At 39.3% G+C, this 23,982-nt stretch overlaps 1 protein-coding gene across 2 annotated transcripts; it reads left to right on the forward strand.

The window, feature by feature from the left end:
• Positions 1-63: 63 nt before the first annotated feature.
• Positions 64-22,920, forward strand: PANK3 (pantothenate kinase 3). Of its 2 annotated transcripts, none has more exons than XM_042025384.1 (7): positions 64-200; positions 8,981-9,333; positions 10,156-10,409; positions 10,517-10,693; positions 12,656-12,779; positions 15,069-15,194; positions 16,529-22,920. In XM_042025384.1, the coding sequence occupies exons 1-7, from the start codon at positions 173-175 to the stop codon at positions 16,577-16,579; spliced, it is 1,113 nt and encodes a 370-aa protein (XP_041881318.1). In that variant the 5' UTR covers positions 64-172; the 3' UTR covers positions 16,580-22,920. The 2 variants fall into 2 exon arrangements, with proteins under 2 accessions (XP_041881318.1, XP_041881317.1); XM_042025383.1 differs by lacking the exon at positions 64-200 and adding an exon at positions 241-295.
• The last annotated feature ends 1,062 nt before the right edge of the window (positions 22,921-23,982 follow it).

Genomic DNA, 23,982 nt, shown 5'->3' on the forward strand with positions numbered 1-23,982 from the left:
GCGGCGGGCGCGGCCAGCGCCGCTCCCCGGGAGGCGGGCGCCCGGCGGGCGAGGAGCATCAGGAGAGCGAGGCCCAGCCCCGCGGAGCCGCCGCCGCCGCTGCCCGCCCCATCAGGCGAGCGGCAGGAGACCCGCCCCGGCCGGCAGCGAGCCGGGCCGCCGCCGCAGCGCCATGAAGATCAAGGATGCCAAGAAGCCGTGTAAGGCCGGGCCGGGGGAGGGGGCGCGGGGCTGCGCGGCGGGCGGTGCCCATCCATGGATCCGGGAGATGCCCGCAGAGACGCGTCTCGCTCCTGTGCGTCCCTCTGAGGGAGGTGTTGGGGTTCAGGTGATCCTCAGTGCTGGCGTCGGAAAGTGATATAATCAGTTTCTTGGGGTTGGGTGCTGTGTTTGATGAAGATGGCACTTAACCAGTGTGCTGAACACCTGCACAGGTGGCTGCAGTTGCTACAGTTTTGGTTTTTAAGAGCTAATCAAGTTCTAATTTTTTTTAGAATATTTACTAATGTTTGGATATAAGTCTTCCATTAAAATACGCTGAATGCTCCCCTTTAATAATCATAGCTATAATAATATTTCTTACTATGTATTATTCTGGAGTGCCATGTTTGTTTTGGAGAGCGCAAACACGGTTCAGACTCAGGTGAATATAAACAATGTTTTAAGATTACAGCTGCCTCTTGGGAAGAGAGATTTGGATTGAGTACGGTTAATCTACATGCAGGTGATGTGCTCTCAGCATAACATGCACAGCTGTGCAAGTCAACACACCTGCCAAGCTCATACAGGTGTGCTTTAGCTGAAAGGGATGCAGGTATTGCTCCACTGAGTTTAGCATCTTTGTCATCATACTTAAAGACTTACTTTCTGGGTGGGTTACTGTATAGCAAAGATAGCTAGTCCCAAATTTCTAGGCCTAGTGTTGTTCATATGGCATGCCTGGCTAATGAACAGCATACAACTATGGATATGGAAAGTCAATGATTTAAATGTATTTTTTTGGTTTTTGAGCAGCCTAAAAAGAAGAAGGCCACCAAGCACATATTTAAGACAGGAAGTATTAGCATAGCTCTAGAAATAGCCGTAAAGGCTTTGAAAGTACGTTGTTTCTTGTGGTCTGTTGGGGAAACCCTAAATATGCATCTTGTAGCACACAATTAACCATCACCTCCTGTTAGTGCCAGCGTGTGGAAATTGCTGATGTTTGTAATGATGTTTATGAAGAGTAGAGTTCAGGGAGCATTCTTTTCCCCTGGTATAATATTAAGAAATGTTACCAAGACAGCAGTAGCTGTCTGTAAAACGTTATAGCGGTTTGATAATTCAAATGTGAGACTATGGCTGCTCCTACTGCAGAAACCTGCTGATTTCAGGACTATCTCTGCTGGACCTCAAAGCTTTGTTTCTTTAGTGGTGGATTTAAGCCCCATGGCTAAATAACAGTGCAAATGTTTTCAAGAAGTTTTAACTGCTCAAATATGCTACAGTTGTAGTTGCACATTTCCAGTTCTTGAATTTGAACTTCGGTGTTGGTTTCATGATGGGAATTAGAAACAGTTGGATCTGCATAAGCAGGAGGGGAAGAATAGTGTCAAACTGCATTGTTTATTTCTTCTTGACTCTTGAACATACTTTGGAGCTGGTGACTTTTTAAAAGATAATAGCATAGAGTTTCTTAGGCAGTGAACTTTAGACTCAATCTGCAGATTTCTGCTCCTGGTTAGTCACACTGAGAGAGCAGCTGAATGTTTGAAGAGGAGCAGATCCACAGAAGTAATGACGATGGAAATTGATGTTCAGGGTCTCTGGTACCCAGATACTGCTGTCAGTTTGGCTTAAATGCTCATGTTGACATGAAAGCTGAGTTGGGCTCAATACCACTTTTAGACTGTTTACAAATTATTTGGCTAAGACACTTGCAGACACTTTTCAACACAACTGCTGAGTGTACGTTCCTTAGACCAAGTGAGTACCTAATCATCTGTGATGCAGCCAAATGTGATTCTGGGGAAAAATGGATAATTGTTACTTAAGAACCTGCAAAGTAGAATTGAGCAGATTGCTTTAGTCTGCCTGTACTTTTATCTGTGATGTTTAGCATCAGGAAGGAAGGCCTGATTGCAGTGACTGGCATGAGAGAGGTGAGGGTAAAATGGAGACACCAAACCAGTTCAGAGTCCCTGATGTGGATACACTGCCTAGACATGCTTGTGTGGTCCTCCCTTCCAGATCTTCACCTGACTAATGCTGTCACTAATTTGTTGGAGTAAAAACTGTGAGAAATGCAGCAGAATTTATGGAACACAGCTTCTGAGATTGGCTGTCTTAAAAGAGGCTAGTAAAGAGCCATTTAAATCTCAGCTGCTGGTGATGAGAGGAGTCAGGCATTTTAAAGGAGTATCTCATCAATTCAAACTAGGAAAACCTTGTACTAAGTTAGTGTAGCAGTGGAAGCTGGAGAGGTTGTGGAGTCTCCATTCTTGGAGGATTCTTGAAAAACTTCTGAGGACTCAAAGTGTTGACTGGACAAAGCTGTAGCTGACCTCATCTCGTACTGGCAGTTTTCCTGCTGGTGTAACTGAGAGGTCAGACCAGATGACCTCCAGAGGAACCTTCCAAGCAGCAGTTGAATGATAGCTCTTCTGAGAAAATGCCCATGGGGAAGAATGGCTGGCAATTTTCAAGGAAATTTCCAAAGGTTATTTGTGGGTTGAGATGATAAATGTGAGAGCAGTGAGTCTTGCAGAACTGCTGCTGTGTGGGATCTGCCCAAAGGGAAGAGAGCAGGAACTCATTCAGAGAGAGCTGTACGTGTTGGCGGGGGAAGGCGAGGTGCCAGCGTGCTGTGCTCTCCAGAGGAGTTGGAGCCCTTCCTCTTGGCTCTGGAGTGCAACAGAGTGCTGAAGGAAAGGCAAAGACTTTGAGCATTTAATATACTTGTGTATGTTACTTTTTGCAGTTTGTTCCTTTTGACTGTTAATTGAAAATAGTTTGAGAACAAAGGCCTGTGTTTTCCTTGAGATGAATTGAGACACACTAATACATGAATGTACATTTCAGAGATTTGCAAAATCCTGCATCAGTATAAAGGAAAGATTAAAATCTCAAGTTTATTTTTTCCAGTGGGGTTCTATGGACGCATATAATCATTGCGGTCACATGGAGGATTAGTATAGTAAAATTGATTAAAAATCCATTTAGATTGATGGAGAATCCCTTATAAATAGATGGATTTTTTTTTTTCCATGGAATTTGCTGCGTAGATTTTTGGTATCCTAGCATTTTCTTATTAGTCCTTGAAAGCTGATTATTAGCCCATAGCAGATGTTCAAGGCTCTCACTTGATTGCAGTTGAAAAATATATTTCTAATAATGGATTAATACTGCCAGGAACAGTGTATACTAAAAGTGTTATACACAGTGCATCTCTTACGTGTTAAGTTGTGCCTCTGCATTCTGTATCTCACTGTAATAACACCTATCCCCAAAGAGACTGCTGCTGAAATGTCAACAAAATTACCAGAATGAGCAAGGAGGGAGAAGCTGAAAGCAGCGATATTTTGTCTTGTATTAAGCTTTACATGGTACGCACTTGTAGAAGTGATAAAGCCCATGAAGAGCAGTTATGGTAATTGCCCATTACCACCTGTCCTCCCACTGTGAACAGGGCTGTTCTGGAGCGTGATAAGAGGTGGCTGAGTGGGAGTTTGCAGAGCATGATGGAGTTTTCCCACAAGGAAAATGGGAGGATGTGCCAGGGCGTGTCAGATACATTTAATTTGCATGTTAATTCTGTCCAGCCCAAATGTATTTTGAGCTGGACTTGGGATATTTGAATCAAAAACCTGTTACACAACTTGTTAAGGAGAGAAAGTCTCCAGTGTTGCAAGGACTAAGGATACTTAAGTGCACTTTTGCTCTGTAGAGGCTCCTAGGCTGTGTAGATTGGTGTTCATGGGCATAGCAAAGGCATTCTGCTGCCCAGCCCTCAGGTTAATCCCCTTTAATTTAGCAGTTCAACAAGCTTTGGTGTGTTTTCTCTTAACTTGTCCCATTCCTCACATTAGCTGCCTTAGCCCCCCAGCCGATTTAGCTGTTAAGAGTTTGCCCTCAGGTTTTACTTCGCTGATGTTTGATGCTGATGCTGATGTTTTAGGGAAATGCTGGAAGTAAAGAATGGGTGCACTTGCAGAGAAGAAAATTAATTTGGAGAAAGTGCAAGAGGCATTTAGTTTATGTGTTTATAAACACTGTGTAATAGTTCAGTAGAACCTTTAAATAGTCGTTTGCCTTGTCAGTATTCAGATAAGAATGGGATCAAGGTTAGTTTTGTGATCAAAGGCTACATAGTGAGCTGAAATAGGTAAGTTTTGGGCATCAGAACTGATGATACTGCATACTTTCACAAAGAACTGTTGCAGTGCTGGCAGAAGTAAGCTTAAATTTTTGTGGCTTTCATGATCATTTTCCTTTTTTGTGTTTTAAGGCTGTATAGAATCATGAGCTTTAGCACCCTTCGACAGTCGTTTCCCAAGCCATGTTTGTACTTGGAGTGCAACAGTCTTATGTCTTAATAATGCATAAGCTTTCTTACAGAGATGACACAAAATGTGTTAGGCTGTTTTTTGCTGTCTCTGACAGTTGTGAATTTATTTTTTTTTCCCCATGGTGCCAAGCTCCCAGCTTGAGTTAGGAGTTAGCTAGTCTTCTTTGAAGGTTGGTTCGTGTTAGTTTATACAGGGCTGACCCAGAGTGTTACTTTATCTTACAGGGAGAGGGAAGTATTTCAAAGGTGTTTGTGTTTCAAATATGTCATTACATTCATAGGAAAGAGGTTGACAGGCATCTGTTTCTCAGTTTTTAAAAGCTAAATACAAACAGAACATGTAACAGAGGAATCTTAGGCTTGACTGAATAAGGGGGGAGTAGTTAAGTCTTTGAGTGTGTACTTCCTGCAGCTTTGGATCCAGAATGGGTGTGCAAAATCAAAATGCAAGTGTGTGGTCTGGGTGGAAAGCTTCGAAGGTCCCCTGCAGAACACGTGGAAAAGGAAGACACTTCAACCTTTGTGCTTGCGTTGCCACTAAAAAGACATGTACCGTAATTAATATCCTTTGGCATATAATGACCTTATATTGTAAGATATAAGTAACCTTAAGATTGCTGCCAGTGACTCTGCACAGCGTGAACTTGAGAAGTGCAGACACAAGAGAATGAGGCTTCCCTGTGTATCTCTAAAGATTATTAGGGTTTAAATAACATGCAACAGCCACCAGCATGGGTTTTCTTACTCAGCAGAACTGCTACATCATTGTGTGACCACAGCACTCTTCCCTTGCGGGAAGTGCTTTTCTAATTGCAGGAAGCAGTTCTAGGGAGTCCTTTTAACGATCATGGTTTTTTGAATTCTGAGCAGGTTGCCCCTCAAAGCTGTCTTCACAGCATGTACAGAGCAATCTGTTGCTTTATTGCAAGGGTTCCTGGCTGCTGTGTCTAGGTAGGGACCACAGTGGCTCCTGGCAGAGCTGGGGAGTGAAAGAAAATCTGGGTTTGTAATTAAGGAGGTTGTACATTTTGGTACTCTTCTTGCTGTCCTGGAGACAGTTAAATTTGGTGTGAAGTATCACATTAAACACCATATGGGTTTTGACTTCCCAGTTAGTGTTCTACTTCACGTATCTGTCTCTTCTTGGATAGTAAGGATCTGTATTTTGTGTATTCTTAAATAGAGCCTGGCCTGACTTCCTAAAAGCAGAATGTGTGTTTTTGAAAGAGTTTTATGTAGTTTGCGCAAGGCAGTTGGGCTTGTTAAGTAAAAAGCTGGAATTCTTACTTTTCCTTTTTTCAAATTGTTGCTGACCACTGCAGAGAGGAGCTGAACTTTGAATAGTTGAGCCCTGGATTTCTTCTGTGAATAGGAGTTACATTCTCAGCAAGGAATATTTCTGAGCTGTGCATTGCTTTTTGTGGGCTCTTCCTGGGAATAACAATAAAGAGGAAAAGCTGAAAAAAATCTTTTAATGATCTAATCCCCATAGAGCTGTGGAAAAAAAGTCCCGTTTTAGTGCAGGGGACTTGACTCCTTATGAAGCTGTGGAATGATGGTTACAGTTGTGCAAGTCTTCAAACCTAGTATCTGCAGACCTATAAGCTTGAAAAGAAGGTTGTGTAATTGGTATTGGTCTCATCCAGATACGTTTCTGTAACTGTGACTGCTGAAAGGATCAAGCTGGTGTCTGGGGATATTTTTTCAAAAGGTTGTGCTGCTGGCATTCTCCTAAGTCTCTCAGAGAAGCATGACCCACAAATACAAGTATAAAAATACCTTTTATAGAGTCATTGATGTATCCCTGCATCCAGATAGGATGGCTCCTGAGCCAGGATCTACCCTAAGTAAACCTGCAGCAGTAAGAGGAGGGTTTATGAGGTTTCCATGTTGTGTCCATGAACAGTTACACTGATTCTACTGAATTTGAATGTATTTCTATCAATGCCAACTGATTGTGCCTTTACCATATACTATCCACGTGTGTATGTGGGTCCCCTTCTGTGTTTGGAAAACAAAATGGCTTTCATTTTCCTGGCTGTACCTGTAACAAAATCAATATAAATCAATCAGGAGTGGCTTGCATCCCCAAGAATCCTTGTGTAACACCTTCTTGCTGGTATAAGGACTAGGTTAACCATACGTGGGCCCAGTTGCTTGTCAAAACTCCTCCACCTTGCAAATGAAACTTGAGCAATGTACTTGCCAGCCAAATCTTGACAAATTTTCAATAGAAAAATATAAAACTTCCTGGGATTTGTCACAAAGGTGAAAACTGGCTTGTTTCTTCAGTTTCAAAATCTGTAAATGGCTGTTAAGATCACTCAGTCAACCCAGAAAACTGATCTTTTACAGCGTGATCCCATTTTTTAGCATAAAATGTGTTCCCATTTAAATTATGGAATAAACTTACAGTTCAACTGTTCTTGTTTTTTACTTGGTATACGAGATCCATAAACCTTAAGACTTACAGAGGCGTGACTAATGCTGTATTTGCAAAAGCTTTTTGGATCATTTAACATGGGATGCAGTGGATCTTCTGACAAAGAGGCATGACATGCACCACATCATCCTTAAACTCATCACATGAACTTTCAGCTGTTTCCCCTTCTTTCCTCTTTTGGAGGACGAGATTGTCGTTACTTACTAGGTCTACTGAACAGGAAGAATCCGGGTAGTACTTGGGTTGCTGTGCCCTAGGTGAATTCTGCATGGGTTGGATTGACTCCTACAGACATGGTCTGGTCTGCTGGGTGAATCAACTTCCCTTCTTCAGTTTTGTTCTCGTGACATCATTCATGGCAAGATGTTGAAACTTGGTGAGGTCACTTAATAAATCCTCAGCTAATTGTGGTCAGACAGTAAGATGACAAATTTTCTTAATGTCCATAGTCTCAGGGTGAAGAAGTCAGGCATGCAGCAGCAAAGTCAATTCATTTGTGTCTTTATGCTTAGCCCTCAGCTTTATGGAAAAGATACCAGGTTTATAGAACGCCTTCATTTCCACTTCAAGCTAGATTATGTCACAGAATTTACCTTTGTATTTAAATTTAGTTTTTCAAGATCAGTGAGATAACCAACTAAATTTTTTTGTTAATATCTGACAATATTCTATTGACACCCATTTCTGAAAGTTGAGGCATCATTGAAGTTTCTTTTCTTCTTAACTTTAGCACTCATAAATGAACTGACACAGAGCCAGCCTTGCCTAAATACATTAAAATATTTTGGTAGGTCATTCTTCTCAAGGATAGATCCCACTGGTAATGTAAATACAGTGTAATTGCATCTTGCTCGTGAGAAGCATATTAACATATTTGTGGTTTTGTTCCTGAATTTCATGCTTCTGTAAGATACGAATTACATCTGAAGAAATAAATTGGAATGCTAAAAAAGAAAAGAAAAAGAGGAAGCAAAACCAAGCAAGTTATAGTGTCAATTAGGAAATAAACACGTGAGCTTCCCAGCTGGATATCCAAGATCTTTCTTAAACTTAATTTTTAAGTTTTAAATACTGTTTCTGGGAACTGACAGTGGGACAGCTCTCAGTTGAAGATGTTGTCTTTGCAGTAGGGCGCTGAGTATCTGTTTAACTCCACATAGTTAGGAATATTTATTGATAGAGGCATATTCAGATTATGGTCCTGCATGTCATGGACCATAAAATCCCCTTTAGGAACTGCAGTCATCCCACATAAGGGACAAAGCAAAGCACTTGTGCTTTAGTGTTGTTATTTTGTAGTACAGAAATTCTCCTTTCCTAGCCAAGGTACCAAAAAAAAGGGAAAAAAAACCCCAAAAAACTGAACCTAAATTCAGTAATACTAATTTTCTCTTTTGTGTGCACTTCTTAATAGGACATTTTGTTATCCCTTTAACTTCAAGGGATAGAAATTGGACATCTTAGCTGTGTCAATTTTTAAAGTGCATGCAAATAAATTAAAGCTTTCCTCTCAACAGCCATGTTATGTGAGGGACTGTTAGAGGAGGAGTATCTGTCCTGCCCCTGTTGTCAGCTGTAATGTGTAACCTGCTTTCTTCAAGTGTGTGCTGCAGTCTTTGTGCTGAACTACGTCAGAGCTGTTATTTTAGATGCAAAGGTTATTTTAATCCTGTGTTCTCAATAAAAAAAAAGTGGTTGAATTTTGTTTATGAGTGGGTCTGAAAGATATGATACAGCTTGGAGAATTTTTAGTTCAGCTTTCTAAGCATGTTATAGCATTTAAATGTGTAGAGTTGCTCATTTTTCCATTTTTACCTGTGACAAGAGATATTTAAGGTCATGTAACTGAAATGAGTGCTAATTCTTTTCTCCTGTCAGGTTTGTTGCTAATGTCTGTCATGTTGAAAAGTACAGCCCTGGTTCAGTCTTAAGCTTCATGTATGGCTTTTGCTCTTCAACAGACCTAATGGCTAATTGTTGTATCTTCACAGCTTTCCCATGGTTTGGCATGGACATTGGGGGAACGTTGGTCAAACTTGCCTATTTTGAACCTATTGACATCACTGCAGAGGAGGAGCAGGAGGAAGTTGAAAGCCTGAAGAGCATCCGCAAATACCTGACTTCCAATGTAGCCTACGGATCCACTGGCATTCGGGATGTCCACCTGGAGCTGAAAGACTTAACGATTTTTGCTCGAAGAGGAAACTTGCACTTTATTCGGTTCCCAACTCATGATTTGCCTACCTTTATCCAAATGGGAAGAAATAAAAACTTCTCAACACTACACACGGTGCTCTGTGCCACCGGCGGTGGCGCGTACAAGTTCGAGGAAGACTTTCGCACAGTAGGTAGCCTGGCTTGCCTCTGCCTGCAGCTGATGCTGAAAGCATTGCTGGTGATGGGTTAAAATAATCTGTATTTTGAAAAACTGTGGGAAGCTCTAATACTTTTCATTATGAGTTGTATTAAGCATGGTGGGAAGTTACAGCCTTCCTGGAATCCACAGCACCTGTTAATTGTCCTTCTGCTTTATGAGAGAATGGCGGTTTAAATATCACGTGCAGAACTATGGAAGAACTGTAGTGAGCCTTAAGCCCCACAGAATCGCTGACCTGTGGTTTTCCTATGATCCTTGGAGTGTTAATAAAGTTGCAAGGATAGTTAGTACAATGAAATTGAGCTTTTTATGTGCTGATATCTTAGAAATTACTGTTTTGACTTGTAAGATGTGGGAGGAACCCCACAAACCTTGAAAAGATGTGCAGATGTGAGTTCCACCAAGATGACACTCAGCAGGGCCTCTAGGGTATTCGATGACCTTTTTATTGATCTAAATTGATGAAAAATGTTGTTAATTTTTCAATGGAGTAATGTCTTAGTATCTCAGAAGTTATCTTTGAGCTTAGTAAAGCAGATACTTACACTGCTTCTCTCTTCTTGCTTCAGGTCGGATCTGGATTTACACTCAGATTAACTTGCTAGTTTGTGTATTCAGAATTTAGCTCTGAATTCTTTGTTGGCTTTTTAGTGGCATTGAAATTCCTGCATTAGTCATGTGAGATAACTTCTTAAAGTTGGGCAGTACAAATAATAGTCATAAATTTGTAGCACATTTGTGCAATGTTAGAGCATGTTGCCACAGTCTTTTTTTTCTTTCTTAACACAGATTGGAAACCTCCAGCTGCACAAACTGGATGAGCTTGACTGCCTTGTCAAAGGCTTATTGTACATAGACTCTGTCAGCTTCAATGGCCAGGCAGAGTGCTACTATTTTGAAAATGCCTCAGATCCCGAGAGATGCCAAAAGATGCCTTTTAACCTGGATGATCCATACCCATTGCTGGTTGTTAACATTGGTTCAGGAGTCAGTATTTTATCAGTCCATTCCAAAGACAACTATAAAAGAGTAACTGGAACAAGGTAATTTAAAAACCTACGTTGGCGTTGTTACTCTATGAGGCAATGACATATGGATCTTTTATGTGAGGAAATGCTGTTTAAAAGCAACTGGTTTTCTCTGTCCTTAGTCTAGGTGGAGGGACCTTTCTTGGGTTATGCAGTTTGTTGACGGGCTGTGAAAGTTTTGAAGAAGCTCTGGAAATGGCATCCAAAGGAGACAGCACACATGCTGACAAGCTGGTTCGGGATATTTATGGAGGAGACTATGAAAGATTTGGCTTACCAGGATGGGCTGTAGCATCCAGGTAAGCGGGAGGCTCTTTGTGGGTTCTTTTGTGGGTATGGAGCTTCAAAAACAAGACTTAAACACTTCATACAGAGAGAACTGCTTTTATGCAAGGTTTTATTGTAGTCAAGTTACATTTTTATCCTAAAAGTATGTCTCCTCAGCTTTCCTGGAGGTTTAAAGCCACGTGCAGGTGCCTGCTAGGTAGAGATTGAAGAAACCTCCTGTGGTATTTCATGCACAGCTTTGTGTGAGTCAGAGGTGATCGCAAGGTGATCGCAGGAGCAGCAGGAACACAGTGCAGAGGTGGTGTGGTGTAACCCAGCAGGCAGCTAAACACCACACAGCCTCTCAGTCACTCCCTCCAGCGAGATGGGGGAGAGAACTGGGAGGAAAAAATAAAATTGGTGGGTTGAGATAAAGAGTGTTTAACAGGACAGAAATGGAAGAGAGCAGGATGGTCCCCTCCCAACTCCTTGTGCAGCTCCATTTTGCCTGCTGCTGGGGTGGGGTGAGGAGCAGAAAAGGCCTTGACTGTGTGCAAGCCCTGCTCAGCAATAATAAAAACATCCCTGTGTTATCAACAGTTTCCAGCACAAATCCAAAACACAGCCCCATAGTGGCTGCAATGAAGAGAATTTAACTATTCCAGCTAAAACCAGCATACAGCTACTAGGAAGAAAATGAACTTTGTCCCAGTCAAAACCAGTACAAGAGAGGGGAAAAAAGTCCCAATTTCTTTTTGATTTCCTAGGATATTTTAGTAGAGCCATTGTGTAGAGGGAAGGTGAGTAGGAGATGGCTTTTGTGTTGCTCTTACAGTGGAGCAATTCCTAATTGTTTTGGAAACATGGTTGTTACTACAGACGTCTGGTGTAATGTTTAACTACTTTTCTCATTGATGAGGGCTGTTGAACACAAACAGTTTGCACCATGAGAATGAATGTCATTGTCAATGACAGAGGACTTTTGTCACAGCTGCACATATTATTTCCGTTGGGGAATATTATTGATGATGCTTGCAGCTTCACTACTCTTACGAAAGATAAGAAAAATAAACTCTGCAAGCAAAACTAATATGTACATAGGAGTGTTCATTAAATCTTTGCTTTTATTTAATAGAGAGTCATAATTCATGGCAACTTAATTGTTCTCCCTCTCCAGCCACCTAAGTCCAAGCCTCTTGAAGAGCCCATGTGCTGAGAGGTTTTAATATGTGTGAACTTTACACTTTAGTCAGTATGTTTTAACTTGCTTTAAGTTGGTACTTTCTGTTCTCATTTACTTTTTAGGATCCTTGAGAGCTTTAATGGCTTTTTGAGTTTTAGAATAATCAAGGTTCTTGCTCTCCAGACTGATTTATATCTGGCACAGAGTCCTTGATGGTAAAATATCACACTTAGCTATGGATTCTTGTCTTCTCTTTTGTGCTGTGCATAGTATGGGAAGTGCCCTTCTGATCCAGAACTCTTCATTTGTGCAACCTAAATTGCATTCTGTCAGCTGTGTTATTTTGTTTCAGAAGGTTGTATTCCATCATAAAACCTTTCAATTCATCTCTGGTTTTCTTCTACTTTGAGAATAGAAGAATGGATAGATACTTGTGAGGAGGCAAGCATGAGAAGAGGAGGATTCACCAGTCAGAGTTAGGCAGTGACTTAATTCACAGTGACTAGATCTGCAGAGTAGTCTTGTCTGAAGAATAAGACCATTTTACTGTAGGTGGTTCTTCATGGAAGTCCAATCTGAGCAAAAGTATTTTATTGGGGGGCTGTTACTGTAACAAAATTGACTATTTCCTGTGAAGGAATAAATACAGATGTAGTGTCAAATTGCTGTATTTAATACAGACTTAGAAAGGGAGTTCCTCAAAGAGCAAACATGAGACATAGGTTCTGTACAACATAAAAACATCCGTTCTGAAATTACTTCAAATGCACATGAATCACTTTGTAATTAATGGCCATTTCTCCTGTTCTAGTTTTGGGAATATGATCTACAAAGAGAAGAGGGAGTCTGTCAGTAAAGAAGATCTTGCAAGAGCCATATTGGTCACCATCACCAATAATATTGGGTCTATTGCGCGGATGTGCGCAGTAAATGAGGTAAAAACTTCTGACAAGGAAATGATCTAGCTACAGCTGTGTTATTTGTCTTCCCATGAAATGACTGCTAAAATGGTGTATACTCTAAATCTTTTAATACATTCTCAGATGAAATGAAATTCATGTAGTAGCTTTGAGTTGTGCCTATGGTCACCCTGTTTTAGCAAGGGGACTTCAAGTCCTTCATCACAACATCCTGTGCTCCCCTGCTCCCTCACTTACCTGCGGGCTTTGGGCTCTATTCCGTAACAAAGTTCCTCATCAGGTACCCTCCCCATTGGCAAAGATATCCTTGTCCCACTTCTCCAGAGGGCATCAATATATTCTGAAGCAATTCCTAGGACTTTAACCACAGAACAGTTAGAGCTGCAAAGGAGTCCTGGAGATCATCTGGTCCAACTCCCCTGCCAAGGCAAGGTCAGCTAGGGAATGCACCCAGCCCTCAAACATGGACCCAGAGACAAACTGTGGACTCTGTCTTTGGAAGTTTCAAAATACGTGACTTGAGCAACTGCAATATTAAGTTGCTGAAAGTCCTGCTTTGAGCAGGATGGCCTCCAGCAGCTTCTCCAAGCTGAAGCTATTCTCTGATCAAAGCCTGTTGAAAGCCTTGTTTCTAGTTAAGCATTATTTTTAATTTTTTCTAGTTCTTGAAACTTAAAAATTGCTTTGACACCTCTCATCTGGCTGGTTGATACAGAGAGGGTTTCCTGCCATCTTCTATTTCTCAAAGTTTAAAAAAGAACCAGTATGTGTTCAGTTTCAGTATTAGTGTGGACAGCCATGAAGCTGTGGAAGAATACTGAATTTAGGCATAGAAGACATGAGTGTCAGAGCAGCAGGGATTTCTTCCTTCATTATCAACAAACTTGGGATAAAATGAGGTTTAGTAACAGCTTTCTTGGAGAAGACTGTGAGTAACTGTATTTAGAGCTCTGCTTAAGATCTTGGGATGTGACTGTCTCAGAAGTACCAACAGCTCTGTTAGCTGCAGTAACCCTCCTTTCGCTTAGGAGCCAGATTAATTATATTTTCTAGTTTTAATATTGCAATTTCTCCCTCAGTTTCATTCTCAGTTGTTCTGTCATGTCTGTCTTGGAGAAGAAAGGTAATTTTGTGAGTGTTAAGTTAATTTTAGCTTTTTGCTTTATAGCAAAGCTTAATACCAGAAGAGTTAAAATAAGGATGAAGTTGAAAGTACATACTACATGTCTTAGGCAAATGTATGCAATTTGTGTTTAAGGATGGGAGTAAATGACAACAAATCAGAACTTGTAAACTGCACAAACTAGCTTTATTCCAAGAGGTTTTTGGTCTAATTCCAGCTATGTCACATAATGAGTCACATAACTACAGATCATAAGAAACAGTTAATAGGGATACACAAACTAGTACATTGAACTGATGTATAAAGATAAAATGAATGTAATTATTTTGACTTCCTGCAGTAGCACAAAATTATGTTTTTGTGCCTTAACAAAGCATAATTTTGTCCTCACTGGGAACTAATCAAGATGGTTAAAAAACAGTTGCATATTGGACATTTGACTACAGGTTGAATTGTCATATTAGTTTTTGTAATGACTTGGATATGATCATTGATTTAATGTAATTAAGTGCTTACTTAAGCACTGTGCTAAGGACTAACACAATTACATTTTCTTTGGTTCTTCCTCTCGTGTTGTTTAACCGGTGTTTAATGTTTTTGCCTAATGTTGGATTTACTTCAGTTAATGGGGAATATTAAATGATCTTCACTTTTTTACATTTGACTTGATTAAAATTCACAGCTCACTTGTAGTATTCAGCTCTTAGTCTAATGTCAGGCTGAGGTATATTGAGGTCTGAAGATGAAAGGAGCATCTGTCATGTCTTACTGTCTTCGGCTTCTTTACAGTGCTGCCTTGTTGCAAATGGATCAAGCAGCATTGTACAGGGCTATGAAGGCATTGAGTCTTCTCTACCAAACAGAAGTATCTTACATTTAATTTCACTTTTAGATGGGCTCTTTCTTTGGTGTAATTGCTGAAAATGCTCACTTAGTTTGAAAGACAAATGCTGCTTGTCTGTAAATTAAGTCCTTTAATTCTCAAGGATTGCACTGTTTTTCCTTTTCCCCAAGTATGCTGTGTTTTAAATTTTGGAACCATGTTTTAATTGTGGGTTGTTTGTTTGTGTGGTTTTTTCCTTGCTCAGGACAGTCTCATCTTTCATAGCTTAATTTTTCAAAGCTGTGTTAAACAGTGAAAAGACTTAATCCTTTGCTGTTTTTCTTTTTTTTTTCTTTAGAAAATAAACAGGGTTGTGTTTGTTGGCAATTTCTTGCGTGTGAATACTTTGTCAATGAAGCTTCTTGCATATGCACTGGATTACTGGTCAAAAGGCCAGCTGAAGGCCTTGTTCCTAGAACATGAGGTATGCTGTGGCTCAGTTATCTGTGTGTATTGTTTCACCATAAATCAGAAATGCCTGTATTGAGTAGCTCTCATATGTGATATCCTGAGGCACCAAGTGCTCAGTAAATATTAGAAATAAGAGGAGGTTTGTCTTGCTGAATTGGTTCTCTGGGAACAGTTTTCTGCCAGGGAAGTACTTCAGTGACTTTGGGGTATCTCAGTTCATGCTGTGGATCTTTGGAGAGGGACAAGAAAATGTTAAACTCTGTGCTAAGGGTCACCAGTCTTTCTTGGGTTTGGGTGGAAACAACAGTAAGTATTGTGTTTAAAGAGTGCAGAAATGTAAAGCTTGGGCCTTTGAAACACTTCCATTGTTCTCAGCTGAGCTTGAGCAATGTCTTGAAAGTTGAGACTGCTTTGACAAGGCCTGTTTTCATTCCACCACAGACCCCTCAGTGCTGTTATAGTGATTTTATGCTTTGAGAATAACTTGCTTTTGTGCAGCTTCTGCCATCCAGATCAGTGTGTAATTCTGAGAGCTCTGACTTGTTTTGGTTAAAATACAGGCGCAATCAGTGTTAATTACAGGTGCAACAGTTGCTGACTTGTAGCTTCTTGGCAGTGGGTTAGGATTTTTTGTCCTCAGTTTCTTGATCTGCAAATATTACAGCATTACATCTATTCCCTTCAGTTGATTCTCACAACTTTTTTCCTTTATTGCTTATCCCAAGACTGACAATCTGTTCTGATGTCCACAGTAACAGTTCCTTGTTAGTTCTACTCTCTTCAGATTTTTTTGGGGTAAATTTTAAACTCTTACATTTGCTCAAGAGTGTGTTCCAAACACTTGAATATTTCTTAGGTATAGGGAGAGGGAGCATTTCACTCCACAGGGGAAAAGTAATTCAACAGGAGAACGTGGTTCTTTGTATGCAGCTAGGTAGACAGTCCAAAAAATTGATGTGTGGATAGTTCAAGAAATTTTTCACTTGTACATTAGGAATAATGTTGCTATGGGTATTGAAGTTTTTTTAGCAAGCAAAATGTGCAGCTTCTCTAGGAAGAAGAAACCAAACCTGGTTTCCATGCTTTAGGAGTCACTGATACCTGTCTTAGAAGTCCTGCAGTGTATGGTGAGGCTTGGTAGGAAATCTCCTAAAGTTATGCTAGATAAGAAGGATAAATGTTTGTTTCACAAAGCCTTAAATAATTACTATGAAATATTACGTATTTCAAGTGTATAGTGTTCTTTCTGTAGCATTGGTCCATCAGATGATTGTTGTCACTAAAATGTGATTAGTGCAGAATTTAATACCCTACTTGAACTTGGTTTTTTTTTTCTTCTTTTAACAGGGATACTTTGGAGCTGTTGGTGCTCTGCTTGGGCTACCAAATTTCAGTTGAGATACCAGATGTCACTACACTGAACTATTTTCCACCTGAATGACACTTGTTTATGTCGATGGGAATTAAATCTGGGGAAGGGAGAAGAAAATAGCTGATTTTCTGTAATTCTTTCTAAGATGTGATTAAGCTACTGAGTATTGCTGTTGTAAGGAAGGGAGTTTCACTCTGTTGGGCATTGGCAAGTGAACTGTTTGTGGCTATTATTTATGTTCTTTGGTATGTTGTAGCCAGTAGTGAACTTCTAATATGCAATACATCCTCTGAAAACAACTTTCCAGAAATTCCAGAAAAAGGAATGCCAAACCCTTAAGTGCTCAGGATGCAAATATTGCAAGTTTATTCCCAAGGCTTTAGGCCCATCAGTTTTGTATATAATTGATGACTGAAAAATTATTTTCATTAGTTACACTGTTACTGTGAGCACAAGTTTTATGTGTACTTACAGAAAACAAAAGACAGCAAGGTACTGTTGACAAGATGAGGAAACTGTAGACAATTGCTTCCCACAGTAAACATAGTAATTGTTTTATTTTTATGTGTAATGGAAATAATATTAATGCTTTAATTGCCAGTGGGAAGAACAGAAACACAAAGAATCAGCCAAAGCAGCAGATTAAGGAGTTGATATTTTGAAGGTTTCATGAAGATACTCACCTCACCTTAATTTATTTGAAGATTCAGCTGGTATTTTGGGAAGATTCCTCTGTCTTTGGATTTGGAAAAGAGTTTAGTAACGAAGGCAGATTTTGGGGGGAAGATTTTTTAATTTTTTTATTTTTTGAGGACATGACTTCCAAAATGCCTTCTGGATTTGTTTGTTTGTTTGTTTTTCCCATAAGTTCTGCCATCATGAATTATCGTTTGTAAAGGTACCATAAAGCCTGAGAGAATTGAAGAAATCCTTATAAAATAGACTAATTATGGGACCTCATAATTCTGATGCTTTGGCTTATTTCTGTGGAGGTTTGAAAAATTTTTGCCTCGTCCTGCTGATTTGAAATTGTGATTTCCCTGTAATTTTTTAAGAGTTAATCAGAATTCAAGTAGGTGTTGAAGTTGTAAGGTTGCTAGCTTACTTTTGGATTTGGAAGTTTGTTTTTGGAAGTTGAGGACTGCATCAGAGTTTGTATTGCAGCAGCAAATGGACCAATATTTAATGCACTTGCAGTATGGAACCATTCATCAAATTGTGGCCTTGGGATAAAGTCCATACTCTGGAACTGATTTTTGGGGTTTTCTGTAAACTTTTAAAATTGACAGTTGCAATTATTACAATAAGTTTAGTCCTGAAGCCAGGGCATGAGATCTTAAACTTACAGGATTACTATACAGTCATTAGCTGTATAAGTTTTTGTGGACTAAAGAGCTACCCAATTTTATGATATTCTCATGTTAAATTTATTTCCTGTAAGTGCATGAGGAGCAACCAGACTCAGACACACTCATATCTTGGGGTTTAAGGTTTTTAAAACTAATTGCTTGAGTATTCCACAGCATGGCTGTGATGTATTTACAGATACACCCTCCTTGTGTTAGAAACCCTTGTGCTGTTTTCATTCTTCTCTTTCTCAAAATTCAGAGCCCTAGCATCATAGGTTTTTGCTTTTAAAATTTTCTGTGGTCCTTTAAGAGTACAGTACCTTAGAGTAGGCAACTCATTAAGTGCAATGCTAATCACAAATGCAGTTCCATTTATTGTTGCTTTTCCTGGTACGTGGTACATTTCCATCGTGCTTGCTTTGATGTTTCACTATAGACATAAACAACTAAAAATTATACTCACAGTTCAGCTGATCTAATGCTAAATCAGAGCACTTCAGAAAATAAGTTTTTATAGAATGTCTTTATAAATGCTGTAAACTGTTCCTTTTGAGTTATGATTGTCTGTCAGAAGTAACCCTTATTTGGTTATAAAACTGTGTAAAAACTTAATTTTCTGAGTGTTCTGGCAGCCTGCTGAAAATTTGCAAACTAACTGCATATTTTACTTGCAAAGGGTGCTTTAGGACATGTACTACAGCTCCATTAGAAAGAGTTCCTTTTGACCATGTCTATTGCTACTTCACTTCACTTGTGATACTGAGAGTCCTCTTGAAGCAGTAGTTAAAAGCTACTTGTATATTTAACCAAAAGCACATATAGAAGATGATTACCTAATACCCATAGTTAATTAAACCAATTGAAGTTGATGTGAGCTGACAGACACTTTTTAAAGTAAACTGTACAAAATTACAAAATAAGCAAATGGAGTAATTCTTGAATAGCTGTACTGTATAGAAACTACTGTGAGAATCAAAAAGTATGCCCTACCTCTGTTTTACTTCCCTTGGGCTTCTAAAAAAATTGGCTTCCTATTGCTAGTTTTATCAGCATAATTGTTACTTCATTACAAGAGCAACCACAGCAGTTGTCAAGCCCTACTGTAAAGCCCAGAGGTCCTGTATTTAAGCCACATCTTTGGATTCATCTCATTTTCTGTCAGCTTAGAACTTGTTATTAGAGTCTCCAAAAATTGACTCTGCCACCAGGAGAAATGATAGGCACCACAAATAGTTGCAAGATAAGCCTTAAAGTCTTTTCTTCTAAGTTCTCATCTAAACAGGTTAATTTCTTTTATATGAATCGCTGAAGTAAGTTGCTTTTTCCTGATTGTCTGTTTTTACTTTTACCCTTGCCATTTCTTTTCCTCAGAGCTAACTGGTTGAAGCAGCTTTAGGGTGAATTGATTCAGTGTGATGTACTACAGTAGAGAAAATTTGGGGTTTTCTCAGGACTACTGTTGTCTTCTCAAGTGGAACCACTTCTCTAGAGGAAAGTTCTGTGATACTTCTTCAAAGTAAAATGTAAGACCCATTTTGAATGTGTAATTGCTTTCAGCTCAGTCAGCCATGTGAGTGCCTTTTAATTTTTTTCATATAATGCCAATTTTATGGTAGTGGGACTTTATCCATGGGGTTTCCTAACCAATATTACTTACCAGAGAAATGGAAGGTCATTTTATTGGCCATGGAGATGATTCCTTTAATCCAGTGTAGCAAGAGATACCAGGAAAACATCATCAGGTTTCTGGCTTCCTGTCCCTATAGCCCTTAATCTTGGGGTAATGCTTTTGCATTTCTTGGTCTTATCCCTCCAGCTTGGTCTTTTCTAATATTATGCACAGTTTTATTGTATCAGTATCTCCCTAAAAATCATGCAAGTTTATAGTGAGATAAGTAGTGTTTATTTCTGGGTGGAGAAGTTCAATCTTAGGTGAAGTTATTCCAAGCTATTAAACCTAACCACTTTGACCTTTCTAAGTCTACTTGGGTAATTGCAGTTTGAATGAAAGGGGAACTCCTACAATACATCTTGAATATTTAACAGGCTGGAATTAAAACATCCTCAGTGTTCTTTACTGAACCTAGCAGAGGTTTAAATACAAACAATTTTTCATTCTTTTTAGTGAAGTCTATACATTTAGGAGTTCAGAGAGAAGCTGCTCCAATACACCCTTTGTCTTAGTTTGCTCAGGATTTCCAAAGTGTGTTCAGGTGTCTAACCTGCCTTCTGGAAGACCTTTCCCTCTCTCAAGCACCTGTGTGATTCTACCAACAGGTGCTTGTAATTGAGAGTTACAGGGTGGAAAGAAGAGAGACCACATTGTCCCACTTACTCTCAGCTGTATATCAAAAGCTCTGGCTTCTCCTAATGGATCATCTGCTCCTTCAGTTGGTACTGTGACATTCTTACTTGCACTTGAGTTGGTAGTACAGATGCAAGGTGCCTTTAGGGGCTGTAATACTCTGTCTGTACTCTATATAGGTCTTCAGGAAACACCTGCTTCCAGATCAGTTGAAATAACTTCTCATTTCTAAATATTTCAGAATAACAATGGGTTTTAACATTGGGAACTAATTAAAGGGTCTTTTATCTAGAGTATATCTGTGCTAGATAAAGACTAAATGGTGTCTTTCATATCCAGTTATTAACTTTCATTAATAAATAAATTTGCAGTCAACCTGTTTTTAAATATTAATATAAATATTTCACTGTTTATGTTCTGGATATCACTGGAATCCTGAGAAAACAGTTCAGTTTATGATAGAGGTGAAAGTCAGTGTGGTTCTGTTGAGCTTGTTCTGGCCAGTTCTAGTTATACACATAACAAGCCTAATTCTTTGCCTTGTCACTTGTCCTTTTCTTATCTACATTCTTTTTATGGATTATGTAGGCTTAAAAACCATGTAATAGGTAACAGAGCTTTGCTGAGGTTAAAAAGTGAACAAGCATCTGTGGGTCAGGTTGGAAGTGGTTTAGGAAGCCCTGTAGGTCCCAGTGCAGAGCTGGGGACACACCTGACACAGTTTCTGTTTGGGTGTAGTAATTGCTTCATTTCCCATTAAGGCAGTCAGAGGGGGTGGGCTTCACAATCATTGTGGATAAAATGGGAGAATTTAGTCCTCAGACATGACCACTGGAGATTAAAAAAATTCTTTTTCACAGTGTAGAAGAATAATTCCTGCATACATTCTTTTAAGGTTTACTGATATAGTCCAAAGTACATTGCCATTATTTTGTCAAGTCTGGTGAAATTAGTAATTCTCTAAGGTTAACAGAAGTCTGCAAATAAGCCTGTTTTATTAGTTTCATTTATCTCACACATGGAAAGCTTATTAATATTAAGGATTCTTAAAAACACACTTTTGAAAAATCTCAAAAGATACTGTAATGTATTTGTAATTATTAATGTGCTAATGGAATATGTTTGGGCAGTCTCAGTTTGCATAACTGAGTGTCAACTCCTGCTCACTCTGTAGTTACTTGAGTAGATCATTCTTTTAAACTAATGAGCAAGATTGGGCCTCAGGGTCTCCTGCCTGGGGAACACAGTAGTGCTACTTTGCATATTCCTGCTGGTGCTAAATCGTTTGTTGAAAATAAAGATTCTGAACAGAAATTGTAAATAAAATATTTATGGCCTGGTCCTTTTGACAGACTTAAATTTTCTCATTTGCCAATACTTTTTGGCCTTATTTCAAGTTCCCCTTTTGGGTTTGGTTTTTTTGACTGTGTGGACTGTGTTTGTTAATGTGGCAAGTCATTGGCAGGTGTGGCTTCCTGTGCTACTTTCTGTAAGGCCCATAATGTTCCCGTGGTACATTAGGAGACAGATGAGTTTTCATGGCTGGATTTCCACGTGATCCTTCATCTTGTTTTGTTACTGTAGCTGTTTGCACAAATAGTGTCAAGTAGAACACAATTGGCATTTGTTCTCTGCTAAAACTTCCAACTAAATCAGCCACTACTGAAGTGTTTAGGAAAGCTGTTGAAAATCCAGAAATACCCATTTAAAATAATTTTAAAATCTAAATGTGCTAATTAGTGTTGCCTATAAAATGAACTGGAATGTAGTGTGTCAGTTGCTAATCTTTGCTATAAATTGCTGGCATTTCACAATTCACGTTTCTGGCATCAATTTAAGAAAGTGTAAATACAAGCTTTGGGAGGGAGGTACATTAGTTTCAGATTGTGCATTATGAAAGAGTTTATAAGACTAGTGAATTAGTATTTTGAGACATATTAAATTACAACACCTAGAACATGAAAATTAATGTGTTTGTGTTAGGGTATAGAGGGCTTTTGATAACCTGCACTTTTACATTCTTGAGTTTTGGCATTTTAACAAACAAGCATTTAATTTTCTGTTTACTGTCTCGTCATATTGCAGGCCTTGTAGTCACCAGTTGCTGTCTTCACGTATTTGTTTTAGTTAGCAAAGCAGACAGGCAGATCTGTTAAGTTGTAAACCTGGTAGGATGGAAATTCTCCGAAGAGCTATTTGGTTAAGTTGCCTTATTCTATTACATTGCACTCATGGTATGTCTCTGCTTTCTTGTTTACTGTTCAGACACTGAAGATGTGATGTAAAAATATGTGCTACAAATTTTTAATCATAAATTACTCATGAATACCTTTGTGTCACCTGTTAAACAGCTCTTGTAAATGATGCCTTTATGCCATCTGTAATACAGCTCTTGTAAATTGTTTAAATTATTTTTCTTTTTATAGATTCTCATTATTGAATGTACAGATTAGATCCCTTTAATATGTCACTGAGTAATTTGATTTGGGCCCAAATATGGACAATGCTGTAATTCATCCCATAAAAACTGTAAATAATTCTTTACTGCTTGTTTGCATGAATGAAGTTTGGATTTCATTTGCTTTGTCATAAACCAACTCCTCTGTCATGGGCCTACTTTTTACAGTTTATGTTCCTGGTTTTATTACCATTTGTTCTGTACGAATGTTGAAATAGTACTTTGTCTTTTCCTAATAAATAATTTGAGATTGTTCATTGTTGTCCTGCATTTGTGGGTTTTGTGGGAGGGATTTCTGGGTGTGTTCCTCTCCTTTGGCATGGTAAATTTCTGTAACATTTGATACTGGGGGTTGTTGCAGAGTATCTTTTACTAAGGCAACGTGACTGGTGTGGTTTCATGCTCTTTTCTTCCTTTAATAAGCTGATAATTCACAGTGCTTAGATTCAGGTCCTGTTTTCAGAAACACTGGATGTGCTAAAAAGCCCTGGTTTGCAGTGTTGAAGAATGAAGTGTGCTCTGAAAGCATTGTAAGCGTTCCCCTTCCAAATCCACTTGGTGGGAGCACCTGCTGCTTCCTGCACATGGATGGGGAACAGGGGGATGTTTTACTGTTGAATAAAATACTTCATGTGCAAAGTGCAGACCATATATATAAACTAATTGCTCCTCTCTTGGAATTGCCCCTTGTTATGTTTTGAAATGCCGAATTCTGTTGCCCTGAAATTGCCCTAACTGGATGCCTACTGAGCATAAAGTTGTGAGGAAGGAAGCGTGTGCCACAGCGGCATCCTGGCAGTGCATCTTGTGATGAGCTTGCTGTGTCAGAGACAGTCCTTCAGGGTTCTGTGCAAACATTTTAGCCATCCAAACCACAAAGCTTTACTTTGCCAAAAATGAAAATTCCCTTCTGTGTTGCATCTCCACTGAGCTCTGCACCAGAGTGATAGTTTTTAGGGGAAGTGAGCTGCTGAGGAACACAAATTTTGTACAAGTTTAGGGAGTTCTGATTTATTCAGTATGTTTTTTTTAATGCAGAAATACCTCATGGAGAGAATTGCAGTAGCCTTTTGTGGAAGCTGGTTTACATTTCAGCTGGGGTCTGTAACTGCTGCTGGTGCAGCCCATGTGCAAGCTGAGGGGACAGTGTAAACTGCATGAGCTTCATTTACTTCTATTTTAGCTGGTGATCTGATTTTTTTTTTTTAATTAAGTTTGTATGAAACTAGTGACTTCCTCTTACTGTAAGACTGTTCAAGCCAGCTGTATGTGAATTTTTGTTGGGACTCAGAAATGCAAACCTCTAACTTAGTAATA

The sequence above is a fragment of the Corvus kubaryi genome, unplaced genomic scaffold, assembly GCF_017639235.1.
Source record: "Corvus kubaryi isolate FWS band 111438036 unplaced genomic scaffold, C.kubaryi_AGA036_p1.0 37270, whole genome shotgun sequence".
Taxonomy (NCBI): Eukaryota; Metazoa; Chordata; class Aves; order Passeriformes; family Corvidae; genus Corvus; species Corvus kubaryi.